Below are 18,060 nucleotides of genomic sequence, written 5' to 3' on the forward strand. Positions count from 1 at the left end.
TCCACTGCAAGTACTTTGAGTCTTGCAAGTTTTTCAATTTCTCACACAGGGCAAAAATATGCTCCTGATTCTGGCTACTGGATCAGGTCATTTCTTAGATAAAAACAGCCAACAAAGATAAAACCAAACATTTTGAAATTAAAAATTCTTACTGACAATGCTATAATATTTGCATTGCAGGATCAATTTAACTATAATTCTACTTTATTACATATTTTAATGTTACAGTTTATAGGATGGCAATTTTAATACCCTTAAAAGGTGAGAACTGGCTATTTGCCATTTCAAAGGACAAAGCCAAAAACCTTTCAAGTCCACACCTAAGAAGAGGTTGTAATTTCTGACAAAATTCTAATTAAGAGTTTCTCTTTGAGTCATTTCCTCCCCTTCTTCTCTTCAATCCTCCAATCTCTAAGCAGTGTTCAGTGTGATGCAGAAGCATCATCTGAGAACTTGCTAGAAATGCAGTTTCAGGTCCCACCCCAGACCGGCAGAATCAGAAACTCTGAGGATGGGACCCAACAGTACATTTTAAAAATATATTTATTTTAAATTTCTTTAAAAATTCTTTTTTTATTGCAGTAAAATATATAACATAAAATTTGCCATCTTAACCATTTTTAAGTGTATAGTTCAGTGGTATTAAATACATTTACACTGTTGTGCTACCATCACCACCACCCATCCCCATAACTCTTCATCTTATAAAACAAACTCTATACTTATTAAACAACTCTCCAATGTCCTCTCTCCCAAGCCCCTGACAGCCACCCTCATACCTTCTGTCGTTATAATTTTGACTACTCTAAGTACCTCATATAAGTGGAATCATCCAGTATTTGTCTTTCTATGTCTTCAAGGTTCATCCACATTGTAGCATATTGCAGAATATCCTTCCTTTTTATGAGGCTGAATAGTATTCCATTGTATGTATATATACCACATTTTGTTTATTCATTCATTGGTCTTAGATACTAAGGTTGCTTCCAAGTTTTAGCTATTGTGAATAATACTGTTATGAACATGGGTGTACAAATATCTCTTTGAGATCCTGTTTTCAATTCTTTTTGGATATATACCCAGAAGTGAAATTGCTGGGTCACATGGTAATTCTATTTTTAACTTTTTTGAGGAATCACCAACCTGGTATTTCAACAAACCCTTCAGGTGATCGTGATACCGAAGTTTGAGAACCTCTGCTCTGGCCATTCTTCTTTCCTTTTTCCCTTTGTAAGTTTCCTCAACTCACCATAATACAAAAATGAAATTTTATTTTACATTCAATGTAAACATTTTTAAGCTATTTGGTTTTTAATTTAAATAGTAAGCAAAATGCTTGAGATCCTTTTTCCTAAGGAAAAAAGCTAGGTAAATTTGGGGAAAAGATTTTGTGAGTTCAGGATATTCTAACTGGTTAAAGAACGTGGGATGCCTGAGTTCAAATTCCTGCTTACCACTTATTTTAGGTTTAATGACAATCTCTTTCAGAGTTTTTGTAATGCAGCGGTTCTTAACCTGAGGTTCATGAAAAATTTACGGGATTGGTAAATTTGGATGGGAAAAAAAGTAATTATACCTTTATTTTCACTAAACTCTAAATAAAATTCAGTTTTCCTTCAATGATGAATAAACAACTCATAGTAATATTAGCATACAGCAATTAGAAATTAGTACAGTGACCAGAAATTTTCCTATTACAGCTGTGCAGATCTCAAAATAACATTTAACCCACTGCTAATTTGAAATTAATTATCAGACCCACCAGTAATAGACCTTGTATTTGTTTTAAAGCTCATATTACCATGTCAGATTTTTAATATTTTGGTAGCTGTATTTCAACGTAATTTGTCCATTTCTGACCTGTATATTTTGTTTTATTCTTTCAAAACATTCTGAGAAGGAACCCATAAGCTTAACTAAACTTCCAAAGGAGTTCTCAGCATAAAAAAGGTCTTATGTTAAAATTCCCTATGGTAGAACCCTCCTACACTGTTGGTGGAATTGTAAATTGGTACAGCCACTATGGAAAACAGTATAGGGGTTCCTCAAAAAACTAAAAATAGAGTTGTCATATTATCCAGCAATCCCACTCCTGGGCACATATCCAGACAAAACCATAATTCAAACAGATGCATGCACCCCTGAGTTCACAGCAGCACTATTCACCATAGCCAAGACATGGAAACAACCTAAATGTCTACCGACAGATGAATGGATAAAGAAGATGTGGTGTGTACACACACACACACACACACACACACACACACACACACACACACAGAAATACTCCTCAGCCATAAAAAAATGAAATAATGCCATTTGCAGCAACATGGATGGACCTAGAGATTATTATACTTAGTGAAGTAAGTCAGAAAGTGAAAGACAAATACCATATGATATCACCTACATGTGGAACCTAAAATAGAACACAGGGCTTCCCTGGTGGCGCAGTGGTTGAGAGTCCGCCTGCCGATGCAGGGGACGCGGGTTCGTGCCCCGGTCCGGGAAGATCCCACATGCCGCGGAGCAGCTGGGTCCGTGAGCCATGGCCGCTGAGCCTGCGCGTCTGGAGCCTGTGCTCCGCAACGGGAGAGGCCACAACAGTGAGAGGCCCACGTACCACAAATCAATCAACCAATCAATCAATCAAATAGGACACAAATGAACTTATCTATGAAACAGAAACAGACTCACAGACAAAGAGAACAGACTTGTGGTTGCCAAGAGGGAGGGATGGATTGGGAGTTTGGGATGAGCAGATGCAAACAAATATATATAGAATGGATAAACAACAAGGTCCTACTGTATACCACAGGGAACTATGTTCAGTGTCCTGTGATAAGCCACAGAGAAGAAGAATACTAAGGAGAATGTATGTAGGTGTGTGGCTGAGTCACTTTGCTGTACAGCAGAAATTAACACAACATTGTAAATCAACTATACTTCAGTAAAATAAATTTAAAAAAAAGATTCTCTATTGTAAAGGATTAAACAAGTGATCATGAAACTGCTTAAGAACTGTCTGGCACATACATAACCACCAAATGAACAGTAGCAATAATGGCACCAATAGAGATGAGAAAGATGGTGTCAACTTTACATCTATGCCTAGATTTTTATGGATGCATTTTCTTACCTAAATTAGCACATACAGCAGTTCTGCCTGGCACCCTGGTATTCAGTGGAAAAGGTCCTGGATTCTTGATCATCCCTAATTGTTCAATAGGCCAACACCACTGCTTAAGATATTTATTCAAATCCTCAATTCATTTTCTCCCACCCCTCTTTTCCTTCCACTAGGTTGTCTAAATGCCGCCTGCTTGCTGATAATACACACTCACAATTTACTTCCACACCTTTCCACCAGCCAAGTCAGTGCTCATTAGGTTACAGAGTAAAGGGAGATCTGGGAATTATCATGATTGGTTCAGAGATCAAAGAACAAATCACTATTATAATATGAAGACATGAAAAAAGAACTAGACAATTCTAAAGAATATTACTTATTCCTTAAAATAAATGTATGGCCTTACTGGTACTGGTAATGTCACTAATCTGTATGTATGACATGTCACTCTTTATAAAAAAAAAATAATTTACTTCTATGTAATTTTAAATTAAAATTATAACTTTTTTCAAATTATTGATATAAATCCTTCTCAACAGTAAAATTTATAAAGTTATAGCAGTATACATCTAATTCGCCTTAAATCAAAGAGTATTCAAGATCTCCCCCTAAATTAACTTGAACGTACTTAGTATGCTCACTATTTGATGCCAGAAGAAATACATTTAAGGAACTTACAATCTAGTTAAGGAACAAATATATGCATAGAAGGATCACATAAAAAAAAAAACCACACAAAACACTGAGTGCTAAGAAATGATGCTGGTGACCAAAGGTAATATAGAAATGTGATGATGACCATAAGAAACACAGGATGAAATAGCTGAGAAGGTTTCATGAAAAGGAAGAACTACAAATGAGATGACAATTGGGGAATGAAAAGAATAAGGGTATCTGAAGTAAGAATAACAGCATAAACAACCTTAGACATAGACATGAGCATATGATCATGGACAATGATAAAACCAATGTGGTTGGAGCAGAAAGGTTTTAAAATAAAGCTAGGTATTACAAACCAGTTGGCAAAGGATGGATGACAAAGGTAACCTCACTTCACAGGGTTCATTTGTGACTAAACTAGTTTATATGATTAAGTTAATTATTTTAAAAGTACATGGGGAAAAAAGGGGAGGAAACATCAATAGAATAGTTTCTCACTGGCACATAAATTAACGAAGCAAGATAGGTATGGTTATCTAATAAAACAGTTGGCAGTAAAGTCTACCTTTGTAGACTCAGACTGTAGGTGTTTATAGTGGATTATTAGAAAGATCTGGAAAATCATAGGCTCCTGCCTATGATCACTTTGGTGAAAACTGGAGGGAAACAGAATAGAAGAGTTCCAGAATACAGGAGTGAGAGCAATGAAACAAGCTTTATATTGCTGTTGTTGTTATATATGGTGCCTTACCAATGTATTTCCATGACTGTTTTAAGGAAAGAGAACATGTCCTTAATTCAGAAGATGCTTAGAGGGGGCGTCCCTGGTGGCGCAGTGGTTGAGAATCTGCCTGCCAATGCAGGGACACGGGTTCGGGCCCTGGTCTGGGAAGATCCCGCATGCCGCGGAGCAACTAAGCCCGTGAGCCACAACTACTGAGCCTGCGCGTCTGGAGCTTGCGCTCCGCAACAAGAGAGGCCCGCGCACTGCGATGAAGAGTGGCCCCCGCTCGCCACAACTAGAGAAAGCCCTCGCACAGAAACGAAGACCCAACACAGCCAAAAATAAAATAAAAAATAAAAAAAAAAGAAGATGCTTAGAGAACCATGCTCTGGTTAATGCAAGGAACGCCTAAATTTAACAATGGAAAAAACTGCAAACTGCTTGCTTTGTCTCAGGATTAAAAGTGTCACATCCCATGTATTCTTAAACAGGAACTATACCATCAAGAAGACTAAAAATCCGGGATTTCCCTGGTGGCGCAGTGGTTAAGAATCTGCCTGCCAGTGCAGGGGACACGGGTTCCAGCCCTGGTTCGGGAAGATCCCACATGCCACGGAGCAACGAAGCCCGTGTGCCACAACTACTGAGCCTGCGCTCTAGAGCCCACGAGCCACAACTACTGAGCCCGAGTGCCACAACTACTGAAGCCCGCGTGCCTAGAGCCCATGCTCTGCAACCAGAGAAGCCATCCAATGAGCAGCCCGGGAACTGTAATGAAGAGTAGTCCCCACTCGCCGCAACTAGAGAAAAGCCTGCGCGCAGCAACAAAGACCCAAGGCAGCCAAAAATAAAAATAATAAATAAATTTTAAAAATTAAAAAAAAAAAAAGACTAAATATCCCTTTATATGTCTGTCCAGCCAAGTGGAATAGAAGTTAAAGTATTTGGATTTATCAAAGAGCTACCACAATTATGACACATTACAAAAAAGGGAAAGGGAAATACCTCACAATGAAAGCGATCATTTACTAAGCATATATTCATGCCATGTGCTTTGTCTCTGATCTTCACAAACTCTGCAAACATAATTATTTCTGTCTTAAATAAATAAGGAAACAAAAGCCCAGAATGGTTAAACAGTCTGCCCAAGGCCTCATGGTTAAGTAGAAAGGCATGGATGCAACCTACGCCTCAACTCTAAAATATGAGCTTTTTTGTAAATTATATCCCAATAAAAAAAAAATTAAGTTAAAAAATTTAAAAAAAACACCAAAAACATCAGCTTTTATCACTATACCATGCTGCCATATGGATAGTGTATTCTGAGAAAATTTTCCATTTCTCATTTCTAAGGAAATTATAGCCAGTACAAGTTATTATGTGTTTCTTTTTTTTTTTTTTTAATGTCTGATCTTATTTATTTGTTACTCTTAGAACATCTCATTTTTGACTGGACTCAGACTTAGAAGTAGAAGCTCTCAGAGAGGACAGCCTCCGTCTCTTGGCAATCTGTTCATGGCGTTTTTCTTTGGCCTCCTTCATTCTCTTGGCCAAAAGTTTAGCATATTCTGCAGCCTCTTCCTTATTTTTCTTAGTACACTGTTTCTTCAGAGCAATTCGCCGACGTTTGTGTTGCAGAACACGTGGAGTAACAAGACGCTGAATCTTGGGTGCTTTGGTCCTAGGTTTCTTACCTTCTTTGTTTAGGGGCTTTCTCACAACATACTGACGGACATCATCTTCTTTAGAGAGATTGAAAAGTTTGTGGATTCTGCTAGCTCTTTTGGGCCCCAGGCGATGAGGCACAGTAGTATCAGTGAGTCCAGGAATATCCTTCTCCCTTTTACAATGACCAAATTGAGAACGCTCAGATTGGCATCCACAATACAACCCCGTACAGATTTGCGCTTTCTTTCTCCAGTCCTCCTTGGTCTGTCACAGGAATGCCCCTTACTCAGTAGCAGGCAGACTCGGCCATGGGTCAAGACACCCTGCTTCATGGGGAAACCCTGTTTGTCATTCCCACCACTGATTCGGACCACATAACCCTTCCATTCTTCACCCAGAGTGTCAGCAGCAACTTCTGTGGCCATATGCTTCTCATAAAAGGTACGAAGTTTTCGTTCATCGTCCACTTCAATGAGTTTCTGGCAGCCAGTGGCCGGGAAAGAAGTGTTCAGCTTTATTCTGAAGCGGCTGACTGTCTCCGGGGCGCCACAAAAAAGAGCTATGTGTTTCGTTTTTGCTAGGGTACTTTTAAGCAGCCATAAGGAGCTTTCACTAGAGATCTAAACCCCTGCTAGTGTATTCCAAGGTGCCATATAAATGTTACCATCTCTCATCTTATGAACTATGGCATGTAAAGAGTTGGGAGGCATGTATGTACATGTGGCCTGTAAAGAACTGCTACATGAATCTGGAGAAGGGGGGAAATATTTCTGGCTGAAATGGTCAGAAAAGCTTTATAAATGAGGCAGAAACTAAACTGGGTCTTGAAGAGTGGGTAGAATTTTGAAAGACAAGATAGTGAAAAGAACACAGGACAGTGAGTGAATCAGTTTGGCCTGGGCAAAACATATATACTTTATGAACTCATTCTATTTTTTTTTTTTTTTTGCGGTACGCGGGCCTCTCACTGTTGTGGCCTCTCCCGTTGTGGAGCACAGGCTCTGGATGCGCAGGCTCAGCGGCCATGGCTCATGGGCCCAGCTGCTCCGCGGCATGTGGGATCTTCCCGGACCGGGACACAAACCCGTGTCCCCTGCATCGGCAGGCGGACTCTCAACCACTGCGCCACCAGGGAAGCCCTGAACTCATTCTTAAACAGAAGCAAAGCTTTAAAAAGGTAGCTGGTGCCAGCCATATACTCACTGTCTTAAACATAATAGAGAGCACAATAAATATGATTATGGAGGGTCTTGAAGGCCAGGTTAAAGAATTTGAACTTAAGCTTAATAAGCAATTAAGAAAATACAGAAGGTTTTGAGCAAATAAATATTTGTTGCTTCAGTAAGATTATTCTAGGCACTGATATGTCATAAATAGTGAAAAGACAGACACCATGATTCAACAGTGTCTCCAATGTACTTTCCCCTTCTGGGGAAATGGGATAGGGAACAGTTTCTGATCTCAGTGAACTTCCACTTGAATGTGCATGGTGGTGGTGGTAAAGGGTATGTGTGGAAGGCTCTGAGACCTGGGATAGGTGCATTAAAAAAAAAAATTACCAGGGCTTCCCTGGTGGCGCAGTGGTTGAGAGTCTACCTGCCGATGCAGGGGACACGGGTTTGTGCCCCGGTCCAGGAAGATCCCACATGCCGTGGAGCGGCTGGGTCCGTGAGCCATGGCCACTGGGTCTGCGCGTCCGGAGCCTGTGCTCCGCAACAGGAGAGGCCAAAATGGTGAGAGGCTCACAAACCGCAAAAAAAAAAAATTACCATACGGTGTGATGTACTAAAATGAATGCATAAAGGTTCTATGGAAAAACAGGAAGAAGTAACTCACTCTGCCTGAAGGAGCTGTGTAATGCTTCAAGGTGATACTTGAGCTGAATTCTAAGATGGGTCAGAGTTAGCCAGGTGTCAAAAGGGAGGAAGTCATCTAAAGCAAAAATAAGAAGATGTACAGCAGGGTATATCCAGAGGACAATGAAGTGCAGTGCAGAAGAGTATGGTTAAGGCAGGTTGGGGCTGGATTGGATAATTAATAGAGCTAAACCTCTTCACCAGGGCCTTGAAAGTTTAGAATTTATCCTGTAAGTGATGTAGAGACTGACAGCTTTTAAAGTATGGAAATGCCATGATAATTGTGCCTTGGCCAATTCTGGTACCACTCTATTAAGTCAAACTGGGAAATTCTGGTACCACTCTGCAAGTCAAACTGGTAGAGAAAAACTAGAGTCAGAGAAAGAAGAATCTATAGTATCTGATAAGCAAGTGGATTTGGAGGAAAAAAGCAAAAAAGAAAAAAAAGATGTAGGTCTTATGGCTGGTAGACTAGAAGAATGGTCCTATCAAAGGCCAAAATTGCGAAGTCAAGATAAGTAAACACCAGGGAAATAGCAGTAGTTTAGTTTTAGATACGTTAAGGCGCTAGTAATGCTCTGTATACACAAATGGAAATGTCTACTGGGCAGCTAGAATGCAGACACTAAAATGTGGGAAAGAGGTCAGGAATAAAGACATAAATCTGGGAGTCACTCAAATAAAGGTGATAGTGAGATAGTAAGCAGGGATACTTTTCAGAGAAGAATGATAAGTGCTGAGGATTGAACCATACTGACTGAAGAGAGTAAGGGTAAGGTGATATATAAGAGGCGAAAAAAGTAAAAGACAAATAGTGTGGTAGACTAGAACACAGTTTCAAGAAGTTAGGGGGTGGTGGTCACCAGTTTCATCTCCACTACATATATGTCAAGGACCAAGAAAAGAAGTCATTATGTTTACCGATTAAGAAATTATTGGTAACCTTCAGTATACTTTTAGTAGAGCTACGGACAAGAAAGGTGGATGAAAATCAAATTACAACAAGAGATGATAAGGAGAAAATAAGAATATAAATGTCACAAACAGGGAAACGGATTTAGAAAGAAAAAGAGTGATAAGTAAATACAATGGATTATATATATATTCTCTTTAATTGCTGTATATCACAGAACTCAGCATTTTAAAAAGTCAATTGTAGATTGATATATTTAAATTTTAGAAACAAGAACAAAACTATGAATTACATATGGTATATATAAAAGCATTAAACAAAGACTGGAAGAACATAAACCCATTTATGATAGTGGAGTGGGGATGGGGAGAAGATATGGGACTGGGGATAGTGGTCAAAGGGGACTTTATCTGTAATGTTTCCACTTTTTACATAGAGATGGAAGCAAATACAACTAATTGCTAATGTTTTTTAATTCTAGGTATCGTTCTGTAAATGTCAAAATGGGATAGTGATATGATTGGAGTAAATATACTTCAGAGAATGAGAAGTCGCTTTAATGGAAACTAGAGATGGTTATATAAATAAGAAGATAATATAGTACGTTCCTATCAGAACACTCTACAGCCTCTAAAAGGATGTACATGTGTGGCTGACAACACCCTGAGAGTGGGGATTCTAATTCACTTTGCCACTGCAGGAGGCTCGTGGGGAGCAGATGATTCTCCCTGCTTTTCTTCCCATTTGACTGTTCTGGGGACACTGGCTACATGCCTTGCCTACTCACCAGGTGCAAGTAAGTGATGCAAACAACCTCAACAAATTCCTGAGTGTTTAATGTGAAAGGGGTACACAAAAGTCAAGTTTCCAGAAGCATCTCTCACCAGGCTTTAAACCTGAGGTTCATTCCTGCAGTTTGTTACAGTATTCTTTGTATTCTCTATACATTTAATCCTAATTTTGAGAAATAAAAGAGAAAATGAGAAAGTTTAATGGTGATAGAATAATATATAACAGACCTCTCCTTAAAAAAGTATGGCAATGAGGGGAAGGAAGAGAAACTGACCGAGATTCAGAGAGCCTGATGTAAAAGGTTTGAGTTTATGAATGGTTATAATTTCAGGGCAATGATTTGTGATCCCAAATCATTCATGACACTAGAAAACCACCCACTTTCCCACCCCCTTTCTCAAACAATTTAAAAGGTTCAAATGATAAATTTATATAAAACAGTTGCTTACTGTTTATAAAAATGAAAGGCAATCAAAATATATATCTATATATACTCTTTCTATCTACAAATACTGCAATAATAAAATTTATCAAGATAAACAATTGCTAAACTAAATTTAGTTATTCACAAAGGACAAGGCAATTGAACTTCAGCTATTAATAAGTTGCTATTAATTAAAAAACCTTGAAAGACTAAGTGTATAAACTGAACATACCATCCATGTTATGTAAATATAATCTTCATTTTATTTGACAGTTTATGGAACACAAACCTCACTAGAATTAAAGCTCCATATGAGCATTTTTGCTTATGTTCACTACCACCATATATCGAGGACCTAGAATGGTACCAGGCAAATGCATCGATATTTATTAAGTCAATTCATTAAATACAAATGTTTAATAAGCACTAAAATATACCTAATTTTAACCTAGAAGCAGAAGAACAATATATGTTATACACATTTCCTAATCTTCTCAAGGACAGAACTTGCACTTTAGAAATAAAAATAAGGGCAAGTTTCTGAGCTAAATTCTATCCCTCAAAAATTGCCACCCAAAGACCAAGCTGGGGGGAAGCCAAATTCAAAGCAAGAATTCTAGGTCCTAACAGGTTGACATATTTTAGTCTGTTGGGCCTGTCAGTATTCCTCAAATGAACCCATCAAGTATCTTTGTGTTCAATTTGCATGTAGGGCCAGCCCAGATTAAGATGATGCTGTAAATATGGAGATGGGTGTGTGTGTGGTGGGGAGAGAATTGCTACATTAGTTGGTTACACTAGAATCTTAAATACCTTCTGTGTGCCTAACACATGAATAGCATTTTATTGTTTTATAAAGTGCTTACACGTGTTCTCATTTATACACTCCTGTGAGGTAGGATATTGCCATTTTATAAATGAGGATGTAGAACCTCAGAATATAAGTCCAAAGTCACATAGCTAGTATGCGGCAAAATGAGAATTTTAAGATTTCTGGCCAAGCTTACATCACTAAAATGTACTATCTCTTATCATGAAATAATCCCTTGGGATTTAGGGTAATGGGAATTCCCTGGAGGTCCAGGGGTTAGGACTCCACACTTCCACTGTAGGGAACCCGGATTCAATCCCTGGTCCTGGTTGGGGAACTAAGATCCCCCAGCAAGCTGTGCCGCGTGACCAAAAAAAAAAGTGATTTTCAACTACAATAAACATCTGGAAAACTTTTGAAAATATACATGCTCAGGCCCCATTCTCCAGAAATCTGTGAATTAATTGGTTGTGGGCAGAGCCAGGCATCCATCCATATTTTAAAATGTTCCCCCGGTTGATTCCAACGTGGGGCCACGGTGCAAAACACTGACTTAGATAATAAAGATCTTTGAACGTCATCTTAAGAATCTACCTTGAGGTATGTCAAAAAGGTGCCGAAGATGAGGGAAGCCAGTATTATAGTCACCTGTTTCAGTACATGCAGCCAGAATTTCCATGTTTCTATTAGATGTTTTAAATGCCTGGCTAGCATTCCTTGGCTTTTTTACTTTTATGGAAATCTCCAAAGAGTGTATGAAAGCCAGATCAGCTTTTGGACACAAAAACTTTTCTAAAAGTCACCTACATAAAAGTGAAAGCAGCAGGCCCTCAGAGGGGGAAAAAAAAATTAATTACAAAATACCCAGCACCAGAATAGGGTCTCATTTGATTGGAATTGGCAGTGGCAGAAAGTGGTCTCCTGTGGGCATATTTCAGTAGTCCTATATAATTTGTCAGTATGGTAAATTATAATTTACCTCGTAAAACCTGGTAAATTATCAAACCCCTAGACCACTGGGGAAAATGACAAAAAAGTTCATGCATTTATTCATTAAAGAAATATTTACTGATGACCTGCTTAGTGCCAGGCTCTGCTGTAGGTTTCAAAATAAATAATGATGTGTAAGTTTCTGCCTTCCAGGAGCTTGTAAACTACTTACATAAAAAGGTGTTAGTCAATACAACTTGACCTGAATGCTCCCCTCAAACAAGGGCTGGATTAATCACTGGGACACCCCAACTGGAAAAAGTCAGTACATGATTTCTATCAACTTAGATGTCTCAAAATTATAAGCTCCAAAGGAAATGTCTGTCACTGTGGAAGAAGATGTACTCTTGAGTGACTTCTGTTCTGGGCGTGATCCAAACAGCATTTAACTGGGTATAATCTCATTTAAGGTTGGCCTTTCATTGCCAACCTTAAAGTTGGACTTTTCCTCAGTAGGAAAACCTGTACCACACGCTGAACTGGGTGGCAAATGGTCTACTGAGAGTTGTAGGCAACCAAACATGCATTAGCCTGTCGCACTGGCTAGGCCAGGAAGCTATGTCGTGGCTTAGGGGAAAATGTGGAGTAAGGGTCTCCAAAAACTCATGGTAGAACCCATGGCCTAGAATTTCAACAGCAGAGGGCGGTGCAGCCGATTTCACAGAAAGAGTTTTACTGACAAGCCCCCCCCCCCCAGGAACTTGCCCCATGATAAGATGAAACTTTATCAGTGAACTCAACGAATGGTAAAATACGCTCAGTGTTCAGGGTTGGACTTACGGCTGTTTTCATAACCTCTACTCTGGTCTGACCGTTAAAGTCCCTTGCGGGTACTCGTGACCTTATAATTTGGGGGGGGGGATGGGATGGGGGAGGAAGGAGGAATGAAGTCAGTCTATCAGGCTTTCCAAAAGAATGCTTATCCTTGGTTTTTGGAAAGAGTGTACAAATTGGAGGGGGATCACTCCCCAGAGAATTAGTCTGGTCCTTCTTGCCAGTGACAGCCCTGACAAACACGTTACAACACAGTTTGGGGGGAGGGGAGGAGGACAGTAAGAAAAAGAAACTAATTCTCTGGGTTCACACGAACCCCTCTCACTTCGCAACGGCGTTCGGACAAAACCAGACGCCAATCCGTAACTAAGTTTCGCTTTAAGTCTAGGCACCCAGGCCGCCCGCTCCGTCCTCCCGCAAGTACGGACTCCAAACTTTCTGCCCCTCACTCGGCCCCCAGGCCGTGGAACTCCTCCCGGCAGGCTAGGCTCCGCTCCGAAGAGCCCCGAGGCCCGGCCCGCGTCCTCCCCCAAGGCTGCCCGTACCTGTCCAGCATCTGCTGTAGGGCTTGGTCCGGCATCTTCGTCGGAGGCGGCGCACTCGCCTCCCCAGTGGGCCCGGTCAGGGCCGGGCCCAGGGACAATAGCACTGAGAGGCGGCGGAGTAGGCCTCAGTCCGGCGGCAGCCGCGAACCCCCCACCCAGCCTCCTGGGGCGGCTCCGCGAGCCCGGCGGTGGCTGTGCGCGGCCCGCGGGCGTCGGGAGGAGGCGGTGGGGAGCGAGGAGGAGGAGCCTGGGGCGGGGAGGCGGCGATCGCGGCCCGGGTTCCTGCCCGTCGGCCCAGGGTTCCGGTCCATGGACCGCGGGCGCCGAGTTGCTGCCGGCGGAGGAGCTACCTCTGTGAGGTAAGAGTCACCACTTCAGTGCGCGCCGGGGTCACGACGCAAGGCGGCCCAGAGCAGCCTGGGAGATGTAGTCCTCGGACGGTCCCCGCAAGAGGCTGCACAGCCCGCCCCGACCACCGCCGTCGCGCCCGCCGCCGCCCGGCCGGCGCCCTCCCGTTTCCTTCCTCCAGGGGGAAAAATGTCCTGCGGGCCGCTTTCCAGGAAGCAGCGGGATGTGCCGCTCCACCGTCAGTAGCATCAAGGTCAGCCCTCCCTGCCTGTTTCTTTTCTCTCAGCTCTCATGCTCAGGTGGGACCGAGCCAGGTGAGGGGGGGGGGCGGGCTAAAGGGCCATTTCTCGGCAGGGTCCCCAGTCGCGGCCGCGGCGTCGGGGCGGGCCGTGGCGGGCGTGGGGGTGGCAGAAGTGCCTTCTGAAGCCCTCGGCACTGGGGCCAGCGTATGCCGCGTCTGAACCCATTTTGGGGAGTTACGCAACCCCCGTGAGGGGTCGGATGCTCTAATACGTGAGGTTATTCCTGAGGGGTCGGAAGGGCAGTGGCTGCCTAGACGAGGTGGTTCCCACCAGAACCTCTCGGTGTATGTTTGCCCGACGAGGGGTGGGGTGGGGGAGAGGGGCGGGGTAATGGGGGGAGTTTATTCCCTCCCTCTCTAGGAACCTTCTAAAATGTGCCTGGGCTTTCAAGGGCTCGTCACTAGTCTCCAAACGGAACGTGTTCATGAATAAACAGCTCTTGCTTACTCAGCTGTGGGTCGTCAGGGGTGTTTGTTTCTGTCTCTGCTGCTGGTCGCTGTTAACCATTTCTAGTCGCCTTGACACCTCCAAGCAGGTGGATGTGTGTGTGTGGGGGGAGGGGAGGGGATCAAAAGGGAAAAATCATGAATCGCTCGTTGGTTTATTCTCTGACGCTCTAGGGACAGCTTTGGCGGGAGGAAAAGAGTTGTTGGCTAACAGGAATGCGTCTTTTGGATGACCTGTGACGTTCTCTAGTGCAGCGATTGGTAGGATGTCTGGTAGTTTTCCCCTGATTATGCCTAATTTCTGCGGCAAGAGGTTTGATTTTTCTTTAAATTAAAATGTGTTGCTTAAGCTCTTTATTTTTTTTTACGTAGAATTTTATAATCCGCTCTTAATTCTCTGCTCAAAGTCTGCTTCCTGAATATATTTGAACTAGAGTGTACCTCACCAGGAAGAAAAACAAAAATAGCATGTGACCAGAAGTTTATTTGGCCTCCGATTTCTGAAAGATGCTTTTATGAAAAGCTTTGGGAATTTACATGACTAATTATAATTAATGCTTCACCTTTTTCTCATGAAATGAGAAGCAGGCCCCTGACAGGGGAGGGAAATAAGTAATTTAATCAGGGTGTTTGATATTTTAAATTCCTATTTATTGCTACTCCTACTGGGTAAGTCTTCCCTTACTGCGTATTTATCTCTTAAGCAATTGTCAGCCACAAGGAGATTGATACATACATGCCGCTCAAAAAATAGAATTTGATCTTAGCATATTGAAAAAAAAAGAATTTATATTGGCATTTTCATGAAAATTCTGTTTCCTGGCTGTGTCAAAAATCCTTTGAAATAGGAAAAAAAATTTCTGTTATTCATCTTAAGAGTGATTAGCAAAAGAAAAAAAAAAGCGATAAGCACCTGAGCTAGTAATTCCACTCCTTGGTATCTGCCTAAGAGAAATAAAAACATATGTCTACACAAAGACTTGTATGCCAACATTCACAGCAGCATTATTCCTAATAGCCAAAAAGTGGAAACAACCCAAATACCCATCAACTGTTGAATGGATAAACCAAGTGTGGTATAGTCATACAACAGAATGTGATTAGGTTATAACAAGGAATGAATTTCTGATACATGTGACAATATGGGTGAACCTTGAAAACATTATGCTAAGTGAAAGGAGCCAGTTACAAAAACAACATATTGTATGATTCCATTTATATTAAATGTTAAGAATAAATTCATAGAGACAAAGTAGATTAGTGGTTGCCTAGAGCTGGAAGAGTTGGGGAGTAATGGGGAGAGATTGCTAACGGGTATGAGGTTTCTTTTGGGGTTGATGAAAATTTCCAGAATTAGAGTGGTGATGGTTACACAACTTTGTGAATTATATTGCAATTAAAAAAATGAGATAAAACAAAATTAGATTCTGGTGATGGTGGCACAGCTCTGTAAATATACTTAAAAAACTGAATTGTATGCTTAATATGAGTTAATTTTCTACTATGTAAATTACATCTCAGTAAAGCTGTTAAAAAATTAGCTCCATAGAAAATGTTCATAAGGACATCTAAAGAGAAACAGACCAACAGATAACTGATAATTCTTTAACTTTAATTTTTTATATTTTTTAATTAGTATGGACAAAAATCATGATTGATAGAACTCATGAAATAAATTCCTTCAGATAAATTTGAAATGGGTGACACACATAGCTTGAATTTCAGTATTGTTTGTCAACTTTGTTTTCTTTGGCTCTTGTGTTTTCAGATAAGACTTGGAATAATTGGAATTATAATTTACTTTCTGATTTTGAAGGAAAAAACTTCTTACTTACTTAGATCTTAGTCTGACCCCCCAAAATAAAAAGTTGAAATGCACTTATGCATTAATATTTTATGATGGATTTAGAAATACCTGAGTATGGAACTGTTCTAAATATGTTAGGAAATTTAAAGTAGTATATTACTTTTATGTTCTCCCATGACACTTGTTTTGAACTGTCTGCCAAAAGGGGCCCTGGAGATATTCCAAAGAGATATATAAAGTATCCAGGTGCCTTCCAAGGAGAATTGTCAATTGCCAAATTTGGTGATAAACTGCAGGCTGAGTCCACATTGCAGGCCACAGAATATTCTTCATTAATTTATTCAGCAGACATTTCCAGAGGATTTATGATGTGCCTGGGTACTCTAGTCACAAATTAAACAATAACTACCCTTTAAGAACATACAAACTACCTACCAACACTTACATTAAAAAAAATTAAAACAAGGTATTTCCATATGAAATACTACATAATGATACATGGAAGCATATGATTAAGTGCCAAATGAACTGGCCTAGAAATACAAAGTGAGGTAGAAGTTTAGAGACTGTTATGGGCTGGTGTGTTAGAGAACTTTGTGAAACAAGGGGAATTTAGGCTCTACCTTGTAGCAATAAGAATTATGTAGGTAAAGAGGTGGAGAAGGATCTTGGGTCTGGATAAGGATGAAAAGATGTAGAGAGAGGAGTTAACCTCTGTAACTGGAACTGTGTCTCTGTTGAGTAAGAGTGAAAAATATGATTGGTTAGTTAAGTAGGGAATAGTTAAAAGGCCTTGAAGCTATTAATTCTTTTGATAAATATTTATTGAACAAGCAATATTTATGTGACAGGCACTAAGCTAGGTACTGGAGACACAATAATGAGAAAAACAAGCATGGTCCCTACTTTTGTGGAGTTTACCGTTTATAGTGGGAGAGAATCACATGAATACATTTTTTAGGTTGCAAATGTAGTACGTGGTGTTATGAGAGATGATAACTAGGGTTTTTACCTAGACAGGGAGGTCAGAAGAGTTTCTCAGGAAGTGTCCATTATGCTGAGAACTGAGGAAGAGCAACAGTTAATTGGACAAAGGGAGGAGGGAAGAGCATCCCAGGCCAAAGGACAGCATGTGCAAATACCCTGAGAAGGAAAGCCCCTTGGTGAAGAGAAGAAATTGAAACAAAGAGAGGACTTGGGGTAAAATGGGACCACAAAGGTCAGTCAATTGACAGACTCTGAAGAGCTTTGTAAGCCAATTTGAGGAATTTTGCCTTTATCCTAGAATCCTGCTGGGAGGAGGACATAAGAAATGGACTCCATTATGTAGGAAATGGAGTGTTAACTTGTAGTGGTTCCCAAGCCTGCTGTGAGTCAGAGAATTACCCTGGAAATTCTGATCCATGTGCCTGTAGTTGTGCCCAATTAGCTGTTTTTTTAAAAAACAAATTTCCTAAGTGATTATTAGACCAATGGTATCTCTGCAGAAGTACCGCAGTGGTTGAGAGCTTCAACTCAAACCTACATTTGAGTCTTAGCATTGCCACTCAGGGGCTTAGCAATTTGGGGTGGGTTATTGAATCTTTTTAAGCCAAAGTTTCCTCACCTTCAGGAGGAGAATTACAGAACCTACCTCACTGGGTTACTGGGAGGATTAAATGAGAAAATTCATTTAAATTGTTCAGGACAATGCTGGGTACATGGTTAAGAGCTCCATTGGTGTTAGCTCTTAATTATTACTAAAAGTTCTTGAGTCAAGGTGAGAGTGATTTAGGGGAATTAATTTCGCAGTGGTATGCAGGGTGGGTTGGGCACAAAGACAAGTTAGGACTGGCCTAGGTCTCAGTAATTTAGCCATGGTCTGTAACTATTT

General features: G+C 40.8%; 2 protein-coding genes and 1 pseudogene across 3 annotated transcripts in view; 1 reads left to right on the forward strand and 2 right to left on the reverse strand.

The window, feature by feature from the left end:
- The window catches only part of MARCHF5 (membrane associated ring-CH-type finger 5), a 54,460-nt gene extending 40,839 nt beyond the window's left edge, over window positions 1-13,621 (reverse strand). The window contains exon 1 of the mRNA XM_082854326.1: window positions 13,285-13,621. Within this exon, the coding sequence (XP_082710452.1) occupies window positions 13,285-13,319 (35 nt within the window). The 5' untranslated portion in view covers window positions 13,320-13,621. The remainder of the gene's footprint in view (window positions 1-13,284) is intronic.
- On the reverse strand, window positions 5,923-9,855 carry LOC309971425 (small ribosomal subunit protein eS6-like; annotated as a pseudogene). The gene is made up of 2 exons: window positions 9,833-9,855; window positions 5,923-6,791 (listed from the first exon to the last, which is right to left on the reverse strand). The product of its transcript is annotated as a small ribosomal subunit protein eS6-like (transcript).
- Window positions 13,622-13,810: 189 nt separating the features above from the next.
- The window catches only part of CPEB3 (cytoplasmic polyadenylation element binding protein 3), a 176,693-nt gene continuing 172,443 nt past the window's right edge, over window positions 13,811-18,060 (forward strand). The window contains exon 1 of the mRNA XM_082855036.1: window positions 13,811-13,885. The gene's annotated coding sequence lies outside the window, so the exon portion shown is untranslated. The remainder of the gene's footprint in view (window positions 13,886-18,060) is intronic.

The sequence above is a fragment of the Leucopleurus acutus genome (genome assembly GCF_964270905.1).
Source record: "Leucopleurus acutus genome assembly, chromosome: 14".
Classification (NCBI taxonomy): Eukaryota; Metazoa; Chordata; class Mammalia; order Artiodactyla; family Delphinidae; genus Leucopleurus; species Leucopleurus acutus.